Source organism: Schistocerca serialis, chromosome 6 (assembly GCF_023864345.2).
Source record: "Schistocerca serialis cubense isolate TAMUIC-IGC-003099 chromosome 6, iqSchSeri2.2, whole genome shotgun sequence".
In the NCBI taxonomy this organism is placed as follows: Eukaryota; Metazoa; Arthropoda; class Insecta; order Orthoptera; family Acrididae; genus Schistocerca; species Schistocerca serialis.
The window spans coordinates 131,960,656-131,984,993 of record NC_064643.1 but is presented as its reverse complement, the minus strand read 5'-3'; the positions used below and the strand labels follow the sequence as shown (position 1 = coordinate 131,984,993).

Here is a 24,338-nt window from a genome sequence, read left to right as displayed (position 1 = left end):
AGGGTAAAATGGTGACATAGCTTTCTGACTTGACAAGTTCTTAACGATCGCTGATCGTCTGCCGAGCGTGTAATTGCTTACATGTGGGTTAGTTAAGGACCAAACCGTCCAGGGCCGCCTCTAATATTGGCAGCTGTTATCTGCCCTGTCGATTTGTTGCTCAGCCCCATAGTTCACCTCGATAAATATCGGTAGAGGTCGATAGTTTTCGTGATTGCAGCTGCTGCCAACGACAGCAATCTAACGTTTTTTGTGTTACGCAAGACTTAATTTCTCTCATATACTGCACGACATTATGATTTCTCCTAATCAATGTGTTAAGTCCTTCAACAATGTATTTTTTTATTTCGAATATCACTGTAAACTTTCGTTTAAAAGTTGCAGACATCGGAACAGCTACCGTTGCTGACAATATCAGCAATCAAATGAGTTACTATCAGTATTATAACAGGTTTAATTTAACTATATTGCTCGAAATAAACACCACATTTGAACATGAACGTCTTCACGCACTGAAGTGACAAAAGTCGTAGGATAGCGATATGGATATGTACACATCGCGGCAGTGTCGCGTACACAAGGCGTAAAAGGGCAGCGCATTGGCGGAGCTGTCATTTGTTCTCAAGTGATTCATGTGAAGAGGTTTCCGACGTGATTATGGCCTCACAAAGCGAATTAACAAACTTTGAACGTGGAATGGTAATTGGAGGTAGACGCATGGGACATTACATTTCGGAGATTCAGCATTCCTAAATCCACAGTGTAAAGAGAGTGCCGAGAATTTCAAATTTCTGCCATTACCTCTGACAACGGAATGGCTGATGGCCTTCACTTAACGACCGAGAGCAGCGTAGTTTGCGTAGAGTTGTCAGTGCTAACAGACAAGCAACACTGCATGAAATAGCAGTAGAAATCAGTGTGGGACGTAGGACGAATGGATCCGCAAGGACTGGACGCCAAAATTTGGCGTTAATAGGCTATGGCAGCAGACGACCGACACGAGAGCCTTTGCTAACAGCACTACATCGCCTACAGTGCCTTTCCTGACTCGTGACCACATCGGCTGGACCCTAGACGACTACCGAGCGAGGTGGCACAGTGGTTACACACTGGACTCGCATTCGGAAGGACGACGGTTCAATCCCGCGTCCGGCCATCTTGATTTAGGTTTTCCGTGATTTCCCTAAATCACTCCAGGCAAATGCCGGGATGGTTCCTCTGAAAGGGCACGGCCGACTTCCTTCCCCATCCTTCCCTAATCCGATGAGACCGATGACCACGCTGTCTGGTCTCCTTCCCCAAACCAACCAACCCTAGACGACTGGGAAACCGCAGCCTGGTCAGATAAGTCCCGATTACTATTGGTAAGAGCTGATTGTAGAGTTCAAGAGTGGCGCAGTCCCAACGAAGCCATGGACCCAGATTGTCAACCAGGCTCTGTGCAAGCTGGTGGTGGCTTCATAATGGCGTGGGCTGCGTTTTCGTGGAACAGACTGAGTCCTCGGTTATCTTTGGCTACTTGGGGAGCATTTGCAGCCATTCATGGACTTCATGTTCCCAAACAACGATAGAATTTTTATGGATGACTAAGCGCCACGTCACCAGCTCACAATTATTCGCAATTGCTTCGAAGCGAATGATCTGGTGACCCAGATCGCCCGACGTGAATCCCATAGAACATTCATGGGACATAATCGAGAGGTTAGTTCGCGCACACAATCCTGCACCCTCAACACTATCACAAGTGTGGGTGGCTATAGAGACAGCATGGCTGAATACCTCTGCATGGGACTCCCAATGACTTGTTGAGTCCGGGCCACACCTAGTTGCTGCACTACGCCGGACAAAAGAAGATCCGATACCATATTAGGAGGTTTCCCACGACTTTTCTGACAACTGTGTATATGCCTACCAGCTCCGCAGATTATGAATTAACTGAAAGAATAGGCAATGAGATAAAATAATGCTCTTTAATGGTGACGAAAAATCAGTTGGTATGGGAGATTGGAATTCAACAGTGGGAGGAGAAAAATAGCAGAAGAATATGGGGTACGGGAATGGATTGACGGGCAAAGTCGCCTGGTGGAATTTCACACAGATCGTAATTTGGCGGACTGTCAAAGGAAAATACACTGAAGGTCCTCTTAATTCCCGATTTTAGCGTTATGTACTAACTTTATACTATTACGTAGTCACTGCAGCCTTCATCTCCAACAGTCAGCTCGTAGATGCTATATGATCACATTACATCTACATCTACATCTATACTCCGCGAGCCACCCTACGGTGTGTGGCGGAGGGTACTTATTGTACCACTATCTGATCCCCCCTTCCCTGTTCCATTCACGAATTGTGCGTGGGAAGAACGACCGCTTGTAAGTCTCCGTATTTGCTCTAATTTCTCGGATCTTTTCGTTGTGATCATTACGCGAGATATATGTGGGCGGTAGTAATATGTTGCCCATCTCTTCCCGGAATGTGCTCTCTCGTAATTTCGATAATAAACCTCTCCGTATTGCGTAACGCCTTTCTTGAAGTGTCCGCCACTGGAGCTTGTTCAGCATCTCCGTAACGCTCTCGCGCTGACTAAATGTCCCCATGACGAATCGCGCTGCTTTTCGCTGGATCATGTCTATCTCTTCTATTAATCCAACCTGGTAAGGGTCCCATACTGATGAGCAATACTCAAGAATCGGACGAACAAGCGTTTTGTAAGCTACTTCTTTCGTCGATGAGTCACATTTTCTTAGAATTCTTCCTATGAATCTCAACCTGGCGCCTGCTTTTCCCACTATTTGTTTTATGTGATCATTCCACTTCAGATCGCTCCGGATAGTAACTCCTAAGTATTTTACGGTCGTTACCGCTTCCAGTGATTTACCACCTATGGCATAATCGCACTGGAACGGATCTCTGCCCCTATGTATGCGCATTATATTACATTTATCTACGTTTAGGGAAAGCTGGCAGCTGTCGCACCACGCATTAATCCTCTGCAGGTCCTCCTGGAGTACGTACGAGTCTTCTGATGTTGCCACTTTCTTGTAGACAACCGTGTCATCTGCAAATAGCCTCACGGAGCTACCGATGTTGTCAACTAAGTCATTTATGTATATTGTAAACAATAAAGGTCCTATCACGCTTCCCTGCGGTACTCCCGAAATTACCTCTACATCTGCAGATTTTGAACCGTTAAGAATGACATGTTGTGTTCTTTCTTCTAGGAAATCCTGAATCCAATCACAAACCTGGTCCGATATTCCGTAAGCTCGTATTTTTTTCACTAAACGTAAGTGCGGAACCGTATCAAATGCCTTCCTGAAGTCCAGGAATACGGCATCAATCTGCTCGCCAGTGTCTACGGCACTGTGAATTTCTTGGGCAAATAGGGCGAGCTGAGTTTCACATGATCTCTGTTTGCGGAATCCATGTTGGTTATGATGAAGGAGATTTGTATTATCTAAGAACGTCATAATACGAGAACACAAAACATGTTCCATTATTCTACAACAGATTGACGTAAGCGAAATAGGCCTATAATTATTCGCATCTGATTTATGACCCTTCTTGAAAATGGGAACGACCTGCGCTTTCTTCCAGTCGCTAGGTACTTTACGTTCTTCCAGCGATCTACGATAAATTGCTGATAGAAAGGGGGCAAGTTCTTTAGCATAATCACTGTAGAATCTTAAGGGTATCTCGTCTGGTCCGGATGCTTTTCCGCTACTAAGTGATAGCAGTTGTTTTTCAATTCCGAAAACGTTTATTTCAATATTTTCCATTTTGGCGTCCGTGCGACGGCTGAAGTCAGGGACCGTGTTACGATTTTCCGCAGTGAAACAGTTTCGGAACACTGAATTCAGTATTTCTGCCTTTCTTCGGTCGTCCTTCTGACTTCTGTTCTCAAGTTGCTGCAAAACGTGCAGAAATATGTATCGTTGTCTATAGAAGTTAGTTTGATTTGTAATTACTTTGCCAGTTTTTTATTACTTCTGTTTTCTTTGTTTTTTAACAGACCGCCTGATACGACTGGGTAATAAGTAATTGTCTCACCTGACACAGAAATATATTAATTAAAAAACAGAGTTTAAATATTGCAAGCAATTGGTTTAAGAGTCATGAAAGAAGGTTGTGTACGTGGAAGAGACACGTAGACATCAGAGAGTTTCAGACTGACTGTGTAATGGTAAGACAAAGATTCGTAAACCAGATATTATGTTGCAAGGCATTTCCAGGAGTGAATATAGTCTCTAGCCATAAGGTATTAATTATGATGTCCAGAATAAAAACTGAAAAAAATGTGGAATGGTAGAAATCTAAAGAACAGAGGTTTTGAGAGTTTCACAGGCAGCGTTACCTAACGATTGAGTGGAACAAAGGAAAAAAAGGCAACAGAAGAACCATGAACAGTGTCGGAAGTAGGGGATTAAATAGACGAAATGACAACGCCCAATAGAACTCCTACGATAACACACATAATGTGATGGTGAATTTATTTTCTAAATAAAACCGTCTTGATTCCTTTGTATTATATCATTTATGACATAGTTGTAGCTACGCCTTCTAAGCTTCTCACGCTAATTAAGGCCATATAACTATATCTTTTCCAACTGTATTTCTGATCAAAAAACGGTTCTCGTAGCTGGACATAATTACATCAAAATTCAGAGCTTGTAAAACAGCGTTCAGTCTTATTCCGTAAAACCTCTCCTTAACCGTTGGTTACTGATCGACACTGAGCAATTTTCCTCAAGTTCTAAGTTTTGATCTGATGATGGCAGTAGCTTAAATGACGCTATAAGTAAATCAATATATTAAGCGATCTAGACGATTTTATTCTCAAAATATCCACAACGAGTTTACGCCCTCTGCTTCGCTCGCGTGGACCGTATGGCCTGCAGAGATTTTTTTTTTCTGTTTAATCGAATTTTTAAGCTGTTCACAAATTGCAACACCTTCTAAGCTTCTCACTCTAATTAAGGCCATATAAGCGTGGTCTTTTCCAAATGTATTTCCGATCAAAAAACGATTCTGGTAGCTGGAGAACGAAGTTTTCGTTAATTATGCCTTTTGAGTTCTTGTGGAGATATTTCCATAGCAACTTTCATTTCCAAACAAATATTTCTTTATTTCTAACCGAAAAGTGAAATACTAGTTTCGTAAGTTTAGCTTTTAAAAAAATTTTAATGTAACGAAATATTTCCTTAAAACTTTTCATCCCCTACTGCACTCCCTTAGGGGTTGAATTTTCAGAAACACTAAAACATGTAGTTTTTTATTTCTAAACGAAAAATCAAACGCCAGTTGTCATAGACGTAGCCTTAAAATACTTAGTAGTTCTTTAATAATTATTTATTTTCAAAAAACTTTCACGCACTATTTTACCCCCTTAGTGGTTTAATGTCCAAAAATGCTGAAACACGTTATTTTTTATTTTCTGACTGGAAAACCAAATATCAGTTTTCGTAGTTCTAGCTTCAAAATTCCCATAAGAGCGACATACTTTCAAAAAGCCTTTCATTCTCTTTTCCCCCCTTAGGAGTGGAATTTTGGACAATCCGTTCATAAACGATGCCTACAGTATACGATCCACACTCTCTTCAAACTTTAAGTTTCCATCCCTAGCGGTTTGGGGTGGGTGTTGATCAGTCAGTTAATCAGTCTGATCACCCCCTTAGTGGTTGAACTTCCAAAAAGAATGAAAAACATATTTTTTCTATATATGAAGGTAGTATCTAAAAAAATGGCTCTGGGCACTATGCGACTTAACTTCTGAGGTCATCAGTCGCCTAGAACTTAGAACTAATTAAACCTAACTAACCTAAAGACATCACACACACATCCATGTCCGAGGCAGGATTCTAACCTGCGACCGTAGCGGTCGCTCGGTTCCAGAGAAGGTAGTATCTGTTTCCGAAAAAACAGATACAATTGATGACCGTGCAGCTTCTCTAGAATGAGATGATAATTAAATCGACACCATAGCTGCAAAAGGGCGTTGATATACATCATTAGGACATGTTGAAAAATGTGTGCCCCAACCGGGACTCGAACCCGGGATGTCCTGCTTACATGGCAAACGCTCTAATGGTCTGCCATGTAAGCAGGAAATCCCGGGTTCTAGTCCCGGTCGGGGCACACATTTTCAACATGTCCCCAATGATGTACATCAACGCCTCTTTGCAGCTAGGGTGTCGAGCTAATTATCACATATTTTTTCACCTCTAACCGAGAAGTCAAACACCAGTTTTCAATAGTTTAGTTTTAAAAATGTTTTCGCAATGAAATATTTTCATAAAACGTTTCACCCCCTATTTCACCCCATAGGGATTGAATTTCCAAAAGAAGTGAAACACCTATTTTTGTTTCTAACTGGAAGCCAAATTTAAATTTTCAAAGATTTATCTTCAAAAATGCTTTCAGAATAAAAGATTTTCATAAAAAAAATCTTATGACCTGTAATTTCCAAAATCGCTTAAACATGTATATTTTTATTTGTTACCGAGAAGACAAATACCCATGTTCATAGATGTAGCTTTAAAATAATTTATAGTTCATTAATAATGATATATTTTCAAAAAAAAAGCTTTGATCCAGTATTTCAACCCCATAGGGCTAAATTTCCAAAAATGGTAAAAGACGTATTTCTTCGTTTCTGATCGAGAAACCAAACATCAATTTTCGTAGGTTTAGCTTCAAAATTGCCTTAATAGTGACATTTTTCAAAAAACCCTATTTCTTACGGTTGGAATTTCGAAAATTCCTTTCTTAAACGACGTGTATAGCATAAGGTCCACACCTTCTCCAAGTCTCAAGTTTCCATCCTTAGCGGTCTGGGCTGTGCGATCATGAGGCAGGAAGTCAGTCAGTTAGTCAGTGAGGATATTGCCTTTCATATGTAGAGATTATCACAGACTGATTCAGCAAACTTATTTCCTTTATTAATAATACTGAACTTGATTAGCTAAAGCAGAAAATATGTATAAAATGTAGTAATTGAAGAAAACTAAAGAATGTAAAGACCTCTAATAATTTTTTGGGTACTTATCATGAGGATGTTTTACTGAACCTTACGGGAAATGCACGATCTGCATGTAACAAATGTTGGCAATCACTGGGTCTGAATTCCCTCATCATAATGGTGGTGCATGGAAAGCGATCCTTCAGCGGATTCTCTAAGAAAAGGGTGCGATGATAAGGACAAAAGAGTTGTATCCTTTGCAATGTGAGTTAATAATTTTGAAATTTAGGGGGATGTACAATGTCTTGAACAGTTTGGAACGTCAAAGAGACACAGATATTCTTGGATTTAGTGCATTACCTCGTAGTCAGAGAGGAGGAAAGTACTTTTATGAAAGTACATATATTGAATGTTGTTCAGAACTGTTAAAACTCGCTGAGTTCTTTCTTTTAAAGTTTTCCGTAACACATTGTCGCTGAAAGAACATTTTCATCGATAACTGCGCAATAGATTCACAATAGAAACCATGGTAAGTATGCTGATGGAACGGTGCAATTTGCAAGAGTTTTCCTTCGGATTTTTCTGCAGTTATTTCTTGAACAAGCTCAAAACTCTACTGAAAATTTGTGTCTTAAGAAATAAAGCAATGGAATTTTAATCAGCTGTAGTTAATTAATTAAAGTTGTACCTTAATTTCTTGTATTCCCTTTTTTCCGCTTAAGTCCAATTTTTTAGAATTGTTTATCCCATGTACCACGTTTGTTCATCTCGTCACCCTAGAACCCGTACGGGAATTGTTCTTTACTAGCTTGCTCTTCGTTTGAATTTATATACTGTTTGCTTCATCTCTCTTTTTTTCTGCCCTGTATTTCCCATTTGACAAATTTAGTGTATGTATCCCTGGTCTGCGCGTACACCTACCGTTAGACACGTGTGGAACCTGCATATAAGAGGTGCGAAAACTAAATGAGTTCGATCGAAATGCATCCTAGGTAACTCGCTTCCGCACATATAAGGCTAAATATTGAAATCTGTAAATCCAAAATGGTGATCGAATTATTAGTCTGGAACGCACTGCCGAAGGATCTCTCGTGTTACTGAGGCAAAATAAACCTGTCGCCACTTACCTGGAGGGAAGTTCTTGGGTTTCATCTTGACCCAGCTGAGCAGAAGCCAGAGCGCCAGGGAGAATAAAGCCAACACAAACAGCAGCATCTGTACAGACAGCACAATGTATTACAAATGGATGTTGGAATGTTGTGGTGTAAAAGATACTACACATTACACGAATATATTCAATCGTTTTAACAGTATCCTACAGTTATTCACTACTGAAAGAGGTTAAAATTTTAATTCCGTATGGCCCTGAAGTAAAGTAATGCTGTCGTCTAGTGAGGAATGCAGTGACTTGCCTAAATGTAGGTCTTTTTTGTTTTGTTCCTTCTTTCCCGCGTCCCAGAGGGGTGAGCGTGGACTGGCAGCGAAACGATAATAATCCACTATTTAGCCAAAAGAGTTTAAGGGGAGTATAAATGGGCATTTTATTGAAAAATTTTAATTCTTCTATGCAAAAATATTATTTGGAATTTGATGATTAATTTGATGTATGATTTATTCAATTTGATTGGCTAGAAGTATATTTAATTTAATGTAATTTAGTTAGTCGTGTAGCACATTTTTAGAATTTCATAAACCACTGCTCAGTAAAAAATTAATATCTCATGAACCATAAGGTCTAGATGGGTGTGGTGTGATTTAAATTCTAATGGAAACCTTGCAGCATAAGTTAGTATGCCCATGATAACAGTTGTGATCCTTTTTTACGCTGTTCGTGCAGTATTCTTGGTTTAGTGGAGAAGCATGGCTGTTACAGGCAGTGTTGTCTGACGGCGCGATTTCTAGCATGCGTCTGCTAGACAGTATCATCAGCTACCAGAAAACTATGGTCAAACCATAAGAAGCAACGCAAAAAAGCCAGATGGTATGAAAAAGGTTGTGTAGGCAGTTTTATTCCATAAAATATCAACAGATGACAAGGCGATCCACAACCTTCATTCAGGCGAGTGGCGTAAATATAAAAAAAGCTGAGTGTGGTGTAACTTTAGATAAGTTTACCAAGAAGAACTCTTTTACCTGAGGCTACTAGAGTGTACAGAGATTTGACGAATTCAGATCTACTGAAATGTCTGGCAGTGAAGACACAAAATGTGAAAGAGTCATTCAACAATATAGTTTGGAATAAGAGCACCTAATAATGAATTTGTGGGTTTCCACATATTGCGATTTAGTATTTATGGTGCTGTAATGATATTTAATGATGACAATACTGCTAGACTGAAAATCTTAGAGTGGAGTTGGGAGCGAAGACGGGTTGGAACACACGAGCCATACGGGAGGAATTGCACGATGAACGAATTGACAAAGCTGAGCTACAAGCCCAAAAAGTGTCCAAGGAGGCAAGATCTTTGAGGGGAGGAAGTGGATGCAGTCAGGCAATGTACAAGATGACGAAAACTACAATGCTGCCAAGTTTTAACTGTTGTTTCTACTAAAATGTGTGATTTAATTTAAATGGATTTCTGAAAAACAAAAATTTCTCAGACAAATTACCCATTTCCACAGGAACTATAGAAGATAGTTGCATGATTTTTTTACAGTTTATTTGTAATACTCTTGTGATACCACGCTTCTATTAAGGTAGAGATTGAACGTATATTCCCAGTAAGATGCACAAAAAAGTAAGGAAGAAATGAAACAAAAAGAGATACAACAAAAAAAATATTCTATGCTAACTCCTAGAATATATGACAGGTGTAGAAGCATGAAACCGGAATTTGGTTGCAATAATTACACGTCTGTTGTCTGAAACTGATTTTATTCAAAATAATCTCAATTGCTATTTATACAGTTCTCCCACCTCACTGGCAGGCTGTGAATGCCACGAAAAAAAAAAAAAAAAAATCTTCTTTTGAAGCGAACCAGTCAGCGAGCCATTTTCATACGAATTGAAGCATTGTTCATTAAGAGCGTGATCCAGTGATGCAGAAAGGTGATAATCGAACGGAGCGCACGATGTCTGGAGAATAAGCCGCCTGCGCTAGTATTTCCCAGCTGAACGCCTCGATCGTTTCTCTGACCCGTTTTGCAGTGTGTGATGGGGCGCTATCATGGAGAAATATCACTTTGTGCTGTGTTTTCCATACTCCTGTCGTTTCTCTTATAATATTCGATTTAAATCGAACAATTGCTGTTGGTAGCGATGAATGTTAACGGTTTCACCACGTTTTAGCAGCTCATAATAGATGACACGTTTCTGACCCCACCGAACACAGAGCATAGTCTTCTGTCCACTGCGATTTGGCCTTGCAGTGCAGTGCAGTGCAGTGGTCTTCACCCATGATTTATAACGCTTACGATTCTCAGAATCTAACCTTTTTCATCACCTGTCACTATTCGATGGAGAAACGAATTTCTTTTGTATTTCACAAGTGGTCTTTCGATTTGCTTGCTGTCTTTCATTCAGTTTATGCGGAACACATTTTCCCACTTTCTGCACCTTTCCCATAGCTTTCAACCGAAGAGAAACGGCTTTCTGCGTCACATTCAATTGTTCTGCGAGTTCCTGTTGAGTTTGAGTATCATCTTCATCCAATAAGGCATGCAACTCGTTGTCTTCGAATTTTTCCGGTAGTTTCCCGCGCTCGTCGCTTCTCACGTCAAAATCACCACTTCTGAATTTTTTGAACCACTCGAAACGTTGTGTTTTCCTTAGAGCGTGTTCGTTGAAACTTCAGAAAGCATTCGATGCCATTCTGCAGCAGTTTTCTTCAAATGATAACAGAAAACCAATGCTGTCTGCAAATCGTAGTTGATAGGCACAAAATTCGACGTGTTTACTCGTTTGAAAAATTACAGGGCTATTACAAATGATTGAAGCGATTTCATAAATTCACTGTAGCTCCATTCATTGACATATGTTCACGACACACTACAGATACGTAGAAAAACTCATAAAGTTTTGTTCGGCTGAAGCCGCACTTCAGGTTTCTGCCGCCGGAGCGCTCGAGAGCGCAGTGAGACAAAATGGCGACAGAAGCCGAGAAAGCGTATGTCGTGCTTGAAATGCACTCACATCATTCAGTCATAACAGTGCAACGACACTTCAGGACGAAGTTCAGCAAAGATCCACCATCATGATCAGTAACTCATGTCATGGCCTCCACGCTCTCCCGACTTAACCCCATGCGATTTCTTTCTGTGGGGTTATGTGAAAGATTCAGTGTTTAAACATCCTCTACCAAGAAACGTGCCAGAACTGCGAGCTCGCATCAAAGATGCTTTCGAACTCATTGATGGGGACATGCTGCGCCGAGTGTGGGAGGAACTTGATTATCGGCTTGATGTCTGCCGAATCACTAAAGGGGCACATATCAAACATTTGTGAATGCCTAAAAAAACTTTTTGAGTTTTTGTATGTGTGTGCAAAGCATTGTGAAAATATCTCAAATAATAAAGTTATTGTAGAGCTGTGAAATCGCTTCAATCATTTGTAATAACCCTGTACTTGGGTTACTGTGTGCTGACTTCTGTCGTCAGCCGTCACAGAAAGCAGAAGACGCTTCAGACGCGGTCTCACGGGCCCTACACTGACGGCTAGCACAATCTATAGGGAAATTCCGGTTTCATACTTCTACACTAGAGGCACGTACAAGTAACATACGAAAGTTTCATTAAGTTGCAAGAAGTTGTGAGAAAATAGGTCACGAACTTAGCAAATTTAACATTAGCAGGATACGTCATTCATACTGTACATCTCAGTGGTGGGAAAGTTAGTGTAAATGGATGAGCTATATAGGGTGTTTCACTATTACAGATAAAAGCGGAAGAAGGACACTCAAACAAGCAAATAATCGTAACAAACATATGTCCGGAAACCAATGGGTTTTCACGATAGGAAGCATGCAGGAGTGCAGTCATGCCAATGTTACAACACTACCTAAGGCTACGTTTATTCTGAAACACCGCATGTGGGGCATAAATTACAAAGGGATAATGTGCCTTCGTTTGACTGTATTATCATTCTGGATACCTAAGTGCTCTTAAACAGCGATTCGATAACAAGTGTATCGGCCGTTGCTTGCCAGTACTATAGCTCGCCACGTCCTCCAATCTGAATCTGTAGGATCTTTTTATTGGGAATATTTTAAGGCTCTGGTACATTCCAACCCTGCTGACAACTGTCGATGAACTATGGGAATGTATTGTGGATGGTTGTCAGTGCATTCGGAACACGCCTGGGGTTTTTGAACGAATACAGGCGTCGATGAACACACGTTTGAAGCCTGCTTCACATGGACAATGTCTCGCCCCGTTCTGGAACGTCAAAGACAACACAGATATTCTTGGATTTAGTACATTACCTCGTAGTCAGAGAGGAGCAAAGTACTTTTATGGAAGTACATTTATTGATTGCTGTTCAGAACTGTTAAAACTCGCTGAGTTCTTTCTTTTAAAGCTAAGTGGACAACTTATCGTATTGCGTTTGTCCTTGATGTATATTTGCAGTTTGGATACTTGAGAACTCTCTTTTAATGTGTTCACGTAGTCAGCCATACTACGTCATATCGGTGAAACCATTGGTTTGCGGACCAGTGTTTATTAGGACTGTCTGCTTGTTTCATTATCCTCTAATCGCCTCGTTCTTTTATAGCTATAATAGTATGCAGAAGCTTTTTACTAATGACATTTAAAATATCGCGTAGGATAACTTTCGCATAACATTTAAAAAACAGTGAGTTGCGAGAAAGTCAAAACATACACTGAACCGTATTACACTTCACTAGCAGATGATGCAAAGGACCTGCATTTATGACCAGTGATGGGGAGAAGGAAGGTGGCTTGATACTTTTGGATAGTTAGTCTATGGAGCTAACTGGTTCACTTGAGCTGAATTGTGAGGATAGATATAATGTGCGAGTATGGCTGACAGGGAAGCACGAGTTTCGGGATATAGACACCTAGGAGGGGCAATGTCAAGGTCACAAGGAAAAAATAAAAAATAGGGAGTGTGAGGTTGGGGAGATATGTAATCGGACAGGGATAGAGAGAAGCGGGTTGAATCTTATAGGAGGGCTCAAGGCAGATTTCGTTGTCAGGAAATGGAAGCGTGTTAAAACTGAGCTGCGTCACGACAAGAAAAGTGTATAAGTGGTTGTCACAAAGATATTTGGGTCACGTGTATCTACTGAGAGTAGCGACTAGTATACATCTCTGTAGCTATACAGAGGCAATAGTGATTAAGGTTTTATTGATCAGTGTAATGGTGCATTTAGCCTATATCCCGATACTTCTCCATCTTACAGACTGTTGTAAAATGAGGATGAAACCATCTCACTGATACAAATAAAAATATGTGCTCACACTTTTCGTAGCGTTAACTGATTATACTGGGTGTTTTAAGAAGAATATACCCATTATAAAGTATTATTTTGTCCAAACTATCGATCGCTGCGCCTCGGCTCGGCTATTGGAGAAACGAATACATAATCTAGTTTACGTTAACAGTTCCTAGATGTCAGTTGTCTTTTGTTTTGCTTGGTAACCGTCATATGTTTGAAATGGCTACTCCGCAGTAGAAATCTTTTTGTTTTCTCGAGTTTGCGAAGTGCAGTTCTGTGATTAAAGCGCAAAGACGTTTCAGATTGAAGTACTAAATTGATCCTCCGAAACGGTGGAACATTCGCAGATGGTATCGACAGTTTCTAGATAAGGGATGTGTATGTAAAGGAAAGAGTCCTGGCCGCCCTTGTGTTCCTGAAGAAAATGTTGCACGAATTCAAACTGCTTTCCAACGTAGTCCTTCAAGATCAACTCGTCGTGCTAGTCGGGAGTTACAACTGCCTGCAACAACAATTTGGCGTGTTTTGAGACGTCGGTTGGTTATGGAGCCGTACAAGTTACAGCTATTACAAGGTCTGCGTCTTGACGACAAACGCAAACGTGTGGCGTTTTGTAACGAGATTCTTGATGCTATTGACAATGATAACACTTTCGCACAACGCATCGTGCTCAGTGATGAAGCGACTTTCCATGTTAGTGGTCAGGTAAACAACCACAATGTTCGAATTTGAGACCTACAGAACCCACATGCAACCATTGAACATGTACGAGAGTCGCCCAAAGTCAACGTGTTTTGTGCGATATCCCGATCATCTGTTTACGGCCCATTCGTCTTTGATGGAAACACGGTTAACGGTCAGGAGTATCTTAGGGTTGGGTTGTTTTGGGAAAAGAGACCAAACTGAGAGGTCATCGGTCTCATCGGATTAGGGAAGGACGGGGTGGGAAGTCGGCCGTGCCCTTTCAAAGGAACCATCCCGGCATTTTCCTGGAGCGATTTAGGGAAATCACGGAAAACCTAAATCAGGATGGCCGGAAGCGAGATTGAACCGTCGTCCTCCCGAATGGTGGTGGTGGTGGTTAGTGTTTAACGTCCCGTCGACAACGAGGTCATTAGAGACGGAGCGCAAGCTCGGGTTAGGGAAGGATTGGGAAGGAAATCGGCCGTGCCCTTTCAAAGGAACCATCTCGGCATTCGCCTGAAACGATTTAGGGAAATCACGGAAAACCTAAATCAGGATGGCCGGAGACGGGATTGAACCGTCGTCCTCCCGAATGCGAGTCCAGTGTGCTAACCACTGCGCCACCTCGCTCGGTTCCCGAATGCGAGTCCAGAGTGCTAGCCACTGGAGGAGTATCTCACTATGTTACAAAAGTGGTTGTTTCCGAAGCTGCACGAAGATAACTTCATTGTGCAACAAGACGGGCACCCCTCAGTGGAGTCACCAAGTGCGTGAATGTCTGAATGAAACTCTACCGAGCCGCTGGATTGGTCGTCAAGGAGTTGGCGACTTAGCATGTTTCAGCTGGGCTCCACGGTCACCGGATGGATTTAACACCCTTCCTGTCGGGTTTCGTTAAAGACAACGTTTCTCCACTCCCACAGAACCTGGAAGAGTTGATGAACCGGATGCGTACTGCTATAACATCAGTGACGAAGGGCAAGCTTGCCCGAGTATGGACGAATTTGGCTATCGATGTGACATTGTTCGTGTCGCTGATGGAGGACATATTGAACATCTGTAATCTGAACCAGAGAGGTTCGTAAATATGTGTGTAAGGTTTCATATTCACATGCCTTAAAGTTTAATAAATATATGCATTCGAAATACGTATATTCTTTTTGAAACACCCTGTAGAACTTGATTCTCGAAGTATACAATGGCCAGCCGTTTCACAAGTTGCAGTAACCAACGGTCTGTAACCTAGCACTCCCCGTGACTGCTCAATGATTCGTTGGAAACATTCTGCTGCGTTCACATGGCTGTGTTCCATAGTCAGAACCGCTCAGAGCGCGCAGATGAAGCATGAATGCTGTGTTGTTGTTGTGGTCATCAGTCCTGAGACTGGTTTGATGCAGCTCTCCATGCTACTCTATCCTGTGCAAGCTTCTTCATCTCCCAGTGCCTACTGCAACCTGAATCTGCTTATTGGATTCATCTCTTGGTCTCCATCTACGATTTTTACCCTCCACGCTGCCCTCCAATGCTAAATTTGTGATCTCTTGATGCCTCAGAACATGTCCTACCAACCGGTCCCTTCTTCTTGTCAAGTTGTGCCACAAACTCTTCTTCTCCCCAATTCTGTTCAATACCTCCTCATTAGTTATGTGATCTACCCATCTAATCTTCAGCACTCTTCTGTAGCACCACATTTCGAAAGCTTCTATTCTCTTCTTGTCCAAACTATTTATCGTCCATGTTTCACTTCCATACATGGCTACACTCCATACAAATACTTTCTGAAACGACTTCCTGACACTTAAATCTATACTCGATGTTAACAAATTTCTCTTTTTCAGAAACGCTTTCCTTGCCATTGCCAGTCTACATTTTATATCCTCTCTATTTCGACCATCATCAGTTATTTTGCTCCCCAAATAGCAAAACTCCTTTACTACTTTAAGTGTCTCATTTCCTAATCTAATTCCCTCAACATCACCCGACTTAGCATGAATGCTAATAGATGGCAATGCTGGAATGTGAAAACCACCACAGTTGTTTGTTGCGGGTACTGCACTCGTTCATTCGTGAGTGACAGGGCAGGCCCCTGACTGGAAGTGGCCGGGCAAGTTTCCAGTCTTTTCCGCAGCTGGCAGCTTCTGCGTGACCTCGACCACATTCTCGTTCCGTTCAAGCAGCCCGAGCATTCGTATCGCTGGTTTCGGCAAAAGGGATCTCACCGATCTCTTCCAGTACATGCAACCCATACCCACCAGTAAAATCAGTGCATGGATCAGAACTCCACCGACAAAATATCGACAGTTGTTCATGAAATATATTATGAGTAGTAAGGTGTAAAGGACCCTTTGTCTGATGGCTCGTTACAGAGAAATAATGTAATTATGACTTGCTCGGATTGTTACCCCAATTATCTCTGTTTCTGCGGAAATGCGCTCACAATGGTAAAGAAGCCCACAACAGGCAAGCACCAAGCACCGAATCTAACAAGGGGAGGCCGCCAATTGTGAAATTCAGATTCGATTCATACTGCGCGTAATAAAAACTCATGGCCAGAGATGTAATGTGGCAAAGCACCAAGATGCACTTCTCAGCCGTTGTCGAGAAAATCGACAGTTAAAAGAAACCGTTGCGGTGAAATACTCTCTACGATTAAGTGTATTCTACAGCGTCGTGGCGCAGCGGTAAGCGTTCGGGTTCGTAATCCGAAGGTTGCCGGATCGAATCTCGTGCCATGCAATTTTTATTATTATTAGTTTTTTGTAATTCAAATATATATATATATATATATAAACTATTAATGAATTGCTTATGCATGTTGGTGAAGGCGGGTCGCTCTCCAATTGTACCGCCTCCATTTTTCCGTTTGTTTAACAGGGTGTACCAAAGTTCTCACGTCCGCACTGATTTTCGACGATGTTATAAGTTGCGCTAGGGGCCGCAGCTACCTTCTTTCGAAGTTAGCAGTCAACTACGCTGTTATGAGGCATTCAGCATCTGTCCTTCAAGTGTAACGAGCGAGTAACGGAGTTTATATTTCATACCTGCCACAGCAAATTTGTGTTCGTGGGGTCTCTATTCTAATTCGAACGTTTGACTTACGCTATACTTATTCGTTTCGGAATATTGTTTCTACGTCTTCTGTTAACTATACATGATTAAAATTATGAAGACAATTAATAACATTTGTGAAATACAACTTTCTTTGCGGAAAACATAATTATGTTCGAAGTCGCCAGTTTTTTCAAGACAAACGACTTTCAACAACTTATTATATGCATAATTGTTGCAACTGATTGCCGGGAATTTAATATATATATTGTGTATGTGTGTGTGTATATATATATACACACATTTGAATTACAAAAAACAAATACTAAAAAAAAAAAATTGCATGGCGCGAGATTCGATCCGGCGACTTTCGGATTACGAACCCGAGCGCTTACCACTGCGCCACGACGCTGTAGGAAATAATTTATCGTAGGGAGTATTTCACCGCAACGGTTTCTTTTAACTGTCGATTTTCTCGACAACGGCTGAGAAGTGCATCTTGGTGCTTTGCCACATTGCACCTCTGGCCATGAGCTTTTATTATGCGCAGTATGAATCGGATCTGAATTTCACAATTGGCGGCCTCCCCTTGTAAGACAGAAGGATCCGGTTTCTCAGAGGAACCTCTGTAAGATGCAAAAGTGCTGTAATGTGGTTGCCGTCTCTTCGGGAACAGCTCCGAATGGCTTCCTTGTGGCGCTTCAGTCACACTCAGGCTGCATATCGACCAACTCTTCATCAGTAAACCTATATGTACTGTTGTGTATCACTGATAACGTACGAGGGTCGTTCAATAAGTAATGTCCCACATTTAAAAAAAAAAGCCATTAATATACGTAGACGAACGTCCTTGTGTGTGCTTCGTGTTTGATGTTTGTTCTGTTAGCCGATGAAGTTTCGAAGCGTTCTGGCATATGGCGGAGCCGTAGAGCTGCCTTAAAATGGCGTTGCAAGCATCGTGCTGTTATTGAATTCTTGTGTGCAGAAAAACGGCGGTGAACATCCATAAAAGTTTGTGTGCAGTGATGCTGCAGTTGATAGGAGTACAGTTGGGTGATAGGTAAAGGAAGTTACGGCCTCAGGAAATGCAGAAACAGAACTCCAAATGGTTCAAATGGCTCTGGGCATCAATGGTCATCAGTCCCCTAGAACTTCGAACTACTTAAACCTAACTAACCTAATGACATTACACAACACCCAGTCATCACGAGGCAGAGAAAATCCCTGACCCCGCCGGGAATCGAACCCGGGAACCCGGACGCGGGAAGCGAGAACGCTACCGCACGACCACGAGCTGCGGACCAGAACCCCATGATCAGCCACGCTCGGGACGTCCTGTCACAGCCACTGCTCCAGACATGCTGAATCGTGCAGATGCCATTATTCGTGCCGACTTTGAATAAATTCAAGAATCGTTTCCGACGTTTTCGATCGGACAAGAATCCAGCAGAAATCTTGCTCCAACACCATATTGCACGCCCACACACAAGTCTAAGAACCTGGGAACACATCGCGATATTGGGTTGGACATCATTGCCTCATTCACCCTACTGTCCAGACCTGGTACCCTCGGACTTCCATCTGTTTGGGCCGCTTAAGGATTCTCTACGAGGAACACACTTTGAATATGACGAGAGTGTCAGTCACGCAGTGAAAAACATAGCTACGCCTACAGTACAAGGGCTTCCACAACTTAGGCGTACATCTATAGAACGTGATGGAGATTACGTAGAAAAATAGGACATGGACAAGATATCTTAATGTGCTTTGTTAGCAAATGCTGTCTTTTAACAATAAATATGTTCTGAGAAAGAAAATGCCAGGCATTACTTATTGAACTACCCTCGCAGAACTAACACTGCGAGGGAAACGAACCCGCCAGAAAATGGGGCGAAGACAAAATTGTGCATTACTGTTGTCAACAATACCGTGAGTGAAGGGAACGAGATTGTTCCAACACAAGACACACAGTGATTACCGTCGAAATTTCCATTGTTGTGCAGATATTTCCACTACAATACCGATACAAAGATAAACAGGCGCAATAAATCAAACGAAATGTGTAATTTGCTGTCTAACGAGTCACTGGAGACTAGGGGTTCCATATACGAAAATACTTACAAAATATCCCCGAACAGCCACAGATTTTGTCGTTGGATACTTATTGCCAAACATCACCATCACTGTGGTGGGGGGTGGGGGGGGGGGCAATTGTGGAGATAAAATAAAAAACACCAAAACGCAACATACACTCCTGGAAATGGAAAAAAGAACACATTGACACCGGTGTGTCAGACCCACCATACTCGCTCCGGACACTGCGAGAGGGCTGTACAAGCAATGATCACACGCACGGCACAGCGGACACACCAGGAACCGCGGTGTTGGCCGTCGAATGGCGCTAGCTGCGCAGCATTTGTGCACCGCCGCCGTCAGTGTCAGCCAGTTTGCCGTGGCATACGGAGCTCCATCGCAGTCTTTAACACTGGTAGCATGCCGCGATAGCGTGGACGTGAACCGTATGTGCAGTTGACGGACTTTGAGCGAGGGCGTATAGTGGGCATGCGGGAGGCCGGGTGGACGTACCGCCGAATTGCTCAACACGTGGGGCGTGAGGTCTCCACAGTACATCGATGTTGTCGCCAGTGGTCGGCGGAAGGTGCACGTGCCCGTCGACCTGGGACCGGACCGCAGCGACGCACGGATGCACGCCAAGACCGTAGGATCCTCCGCAGTGCCGTAGGGGACCGCACCGCTACTTCCCAGCAAATTAGGGACACTGTTGCTCCTGGGGTATCGGTGAGGTGAGCGCCACAATCAGGACTGCATACGACCGAGGCACACAGGGCCAACACCCGGCATCATGGTGTGGGGAGCGATCTCCTACACTGGCCGTACACCACTGGTGATCGTCGAGGGGACACTGAATAGTGCATAGTACATCCAAACCGTCATCGAACCCATCGTTCTACCATTCCTAGACCGGCAAGGGAACTTGCTGTTCCAACAGGACAATGCACGTCCGCATGTATTCCGTGCCACCCAACGTGCTCTAGAAGGTGTAAGTCAACTACCCTGGCCAGAAAGATCTCCGGATCTGTCCCCCATTGAGCATGTTTGGGACTGGATGAAGCGTCGTCTCACGCGGTCTGCACGTCCAGCACGAACGCTGGTCCAACTGAGGCGCCAGGTGGAAATGGCATGGCAAGCCGTTCCACAGGACTACATCCAGCATCTCTACGATCGTCTCCATGGGAGAATAGCAGCCTGCATTGCTGCGAAAGGTGGATATACACTGTACTAGTGCCGACATTGTGCATGCTCTGTTGCCTGTGTCTATGTGCCTGTGGTTCTGTCAATGTGATCATGTGATGTATCTGACCCCAGGAATGTGTCAATAAAGTTTCCCGTCCCTGGGACAATGAATTCACGGTGTTCTTATTTCAATTTCCAGGAGTGTATTACCACCCTTAATACGGTGTAGGACACCCGTTGGCACTTAGAACAGCTTGGATAAATACAACTCCTGTATGGTTTTCAAGTGAATCACATACCTGCAAAGCCGTGGCGAGTTCAGGTAAGGATTATGGACGTGGATAGTGATGAGGCACCCATCTGTGGTGGCCAGGGTAAATCCAACAATTCATACTCGTCTTCAGAAAACCAGTCCTGGACGATAGGAGATGTGTGAAAGGGGCGCTGTCGTTTTGGAACACTGCACCACAATTGGGGAACGAACATTGCACCTTAGGATGGACCTGATCAGCCAGACTGGTCACATAATCCTTGACAGTTATGCAACCTTGCATAACAACCGTAGAGGCCACGGAATAACACTGCAACGCTGCCCAAATCATCACCGAAACACTGCCGTGTTTCACTCTTGGTTCGTAAATTCGGTCGGTTCGTAAATTCGGTCAGAAGTTGGAAACAGTGTGAAACCAGACTAATCAGACCAAATAACTTCCCTCCATTGCTCCACAGAGCATGTTTTATGGCTACGGCACCACGTTTTCCTGTTACGGACATTTGCATCACTGATGCCCTATGATTCCCTGCTTACGGAACTTCCTCCGTGTTGTTTTGGCGCTGATAGGTTTCGAGAGTGTGACACTCAGTTCTACAGTGACTTTTACAGCCATCGTCTTCGCATTTTTCGTAACAGTCCTCTTCAATGACCGTTGGTCGTGATCACTCAACACACACTTTAATCTACGTTGTGACTTAGCGCATGATGTTTTTCCGTTTTCCCTGTGTGTGGTATGAATCTTTGATGCGGGACCTCTTGTATTAGATTAGATTAGAGTAGTACTTGTTCCATAGATCATGAATACGACACTTCGTAATGATGTGTAACGTGTCAGGTTAATAACAGGTGTCTATACAAGATATTACATTACACAAAATATTATATGACACCTAATATTTTTAAATTTTTTTTTGTTTTTTTTTTGTGGGGGTTGGAGAAATTACCGACTAACTATATCCAAAAATTCATCTAATGAGTAGAAGGAGTTGCCATTAAATTCTTTTAATTTCCTTTTAAATGCTATATGGCTATCTATCAGACTTTTGATGTATTAGGTAAGTGACCAAAGACTTTTGTGGCAGCATAATTTACCCCGTTCTCAGCCAAAGTTAGATTTAACCTTGAGTAGTGAAGATCATCCTTTCTCCTAGTGTTGTAGCCATGTACACTGCTATTACTTTTGAATTCGTCCGAATTGTTAATAACAACTTTCATAAGTGAATATATATATTGTGAGGCTACAGGGAAGATCTCTAGCTCCTTAAATAAGTGTCTGCAGGATGATCTGGGATGAGCTCCAGCAGTTATTCTGATTACACGCTTCTTTGCAATGAACACTCTTTTACTCAATGATGAGTTACCCCAGAATATGATGCCATACGAAAGCAGAGAATGAAAATAGGCGTGGTAAGCTAATTTACTGAGATGTACATCGCCAAAATTTGCAATGACCCTAATAGCATAAGTAGCTGAACTCAAACGTTTCAGCATATCTTCAGTGTGTTTCAGTTCAACCCCTCGCTGCCGAGGCTATTTTCACCAGGTCACACGCAATGCTGTAGCCCTGATCCCTATCAATACTGTTTCCCACTCCACCCACTATCATCACATGATCCTGCTTTGAGAAACCCTTGCACAAGGAACCTATATCCTCTACCACCTGGCTAAAACATGCACTTGGCTTGAAAAAATTTGTGACCTGGTACCTCTCACCTAATTTTTCCTGCAAAATCTGGGCCACACCTCTTCCACGGCGGCTATCTAGCAACAGAACTTTCTTCTTACTTTCTGCTTTTTTTGAAACAGTTGGTTTCCTAGTGAGATTCTGTTGCATCTTGACTACATCTGCTTCTACTGGAGCCTCATCCTTACTTAACTGTGGTAGCAAGGCAAATCTATTGGTTGTGCCAATTGGGAAACTGTCAGAAACTGTCCTCTTTCTGTGGTCCCTGTTCCCAGCTACCACTTCCGACCGCTGTTTACCCTCCTCCCCCCTTAACCTCTTCAGTTCCTCCCTCCCTCTGTCCAAATCAGCCTGAAGGTCTCTAATTTTCTCCTCCTGTTCAGCTATAATACCAAACACTTCGGTTACCTCGATGCAGGAAGCACCCACCATTCGAGCGCCATCAATTTACCCACGTTCTAATTCACTTAGATCGGGCATAATGCACTCACATCTACACAAAGCACTGTTCTGACCACGACTGACACTATCAACGTATCGAGTACACTGCAGAGGTACCGTCTGTGATCAAATACAACAGCGGAACTTACAGGCTTGGCTAGAATCTGCATTTATGTTGAAGCACGCATTTCTCGCGGTGTTTCTATATTTTTGTCCAACCCTTCTATATGGAATCTGAGTGTTGTGTCCAACGATAACCGAAGTTCTCCATAGAGTGCTATATTACACGGTGACTTACGAGAAGCAGTCGGCCAACCAAACCTTGAACAACCAAACAGAGCTGAAACACCGAAGCATTTTAGCTAATTTCGATTGCCTGAACTCCCTCAATTGACCAGTGGTATATATATTGTTCATGGTATTTATGCTTCTAAATTCATTTATTAACCACTACACTATTTTTGATTCACCACTTTCCATTATAAAAATGGTTCAAATAGCTCTGAGCACTATGCGACTTAACTTCTGAGGTCATCAGTCGCCTAGAATTTAGAACTAATTAAACCCAACTAACCTAAGGACATCACACACATCCATGCCCGAGGCAGGATTCGAACCTGCGACCGTAGCGGTCACTCGGTTCCAGACAGTAGTGCCTAGAACCGCACGGCCACTCCGACCGGCTTCCATTATAACATGATATACACTAATCGTTAAATCCCATCATAAGAGTTCCAGTTTTCTGTTTCCAATTGAATGACATTCTTCTCTCTGTACGCCATGGCGTCTTGCGCACCCCTAGTTTTCCTTCACGCTACATCTGGTTGGCCAACGTTCAGTTGATATTAGCAGTCGTCGGTGACCTCTTCTACTGGGCGACTGTCACAACAACCTATTCTTATAGACACCTCGCAAGACGGACTCTCAGTATGTCAGATTGCAGGTACACCCAATATACAGGGTGATTCACGAAGGTATGCAAATATTTTAATATGTCATTCTACAAGTAAGACTATACAAAAAAGTTCATGTAAACATATGTTGGCAAATGTTTAGCTACAGAGTTACGGCTGATAAAAGATTTTGCCTGAAATTTTGCAACGTCGCTAATACGAAGCTATCGCAAAACTATACGAGGTTAAAGTAAAGCACGATTTCCGTTTATTTTGTTGTTATTGGTCTGGTGAATCTAATAAAACATGTCCCAGACGTGTAGCTGCAGTAGTTTTCCAGAATATCCCCAGAAGCAAAGGTTATTACATAAATAAATGTTTTTACTTTCCATTGAGAATGTAGAAACGTTTATATCATTGTTGGCAACCGAGACTGTACAACTTCCTTAACACTGAAGTATGTTTTTTGCGGTTTAACATGAATTCACGTGTGCTACCGTATTAATAAAAGCAGATTATCTGACACATTTATACAGTTTCAGTTAACATTATTACCATCATTTTTTCCAAAATTAAATTCTCTACCACTTCTGTTGAAAACTTTGCGCAATTGTATGGAATTAAAAAAAAATGGGTCAAGTAGTTAATAAATATAAAAAATTTACATTACTTCTCGCATTAGAAATGTGGTGCTACAGAA

At 42.4% G+C, this 24,338-nt stretch overlaps 1 protein-coding gene across 2 annotated transcripts in view; it reads right to left on the bottom strand.

The window, feature by feature from the left end:
* LOC126484102 (methyl farnesoate epoxidase-like) overlaps positions 1 to 24,338 on the bottom strand; it is a 153,672-nt gene that overhangs the window by 73,642 nt on the left and 55,692 nt on the right. For both annotated transcript variants that reach the window (XM_050107479.1, XM_050107478.1), the window contains exon 2: positions 8,089 to 8,176. In XM_050107479.1, the coding sequence (XP_049963436.1) occupies positions 8,089 to 8,176 (88 nt within the window). The remainder of the gene's footprint in view (positions 1 to 8,088; positions 8,177 to 24,338) is intronic.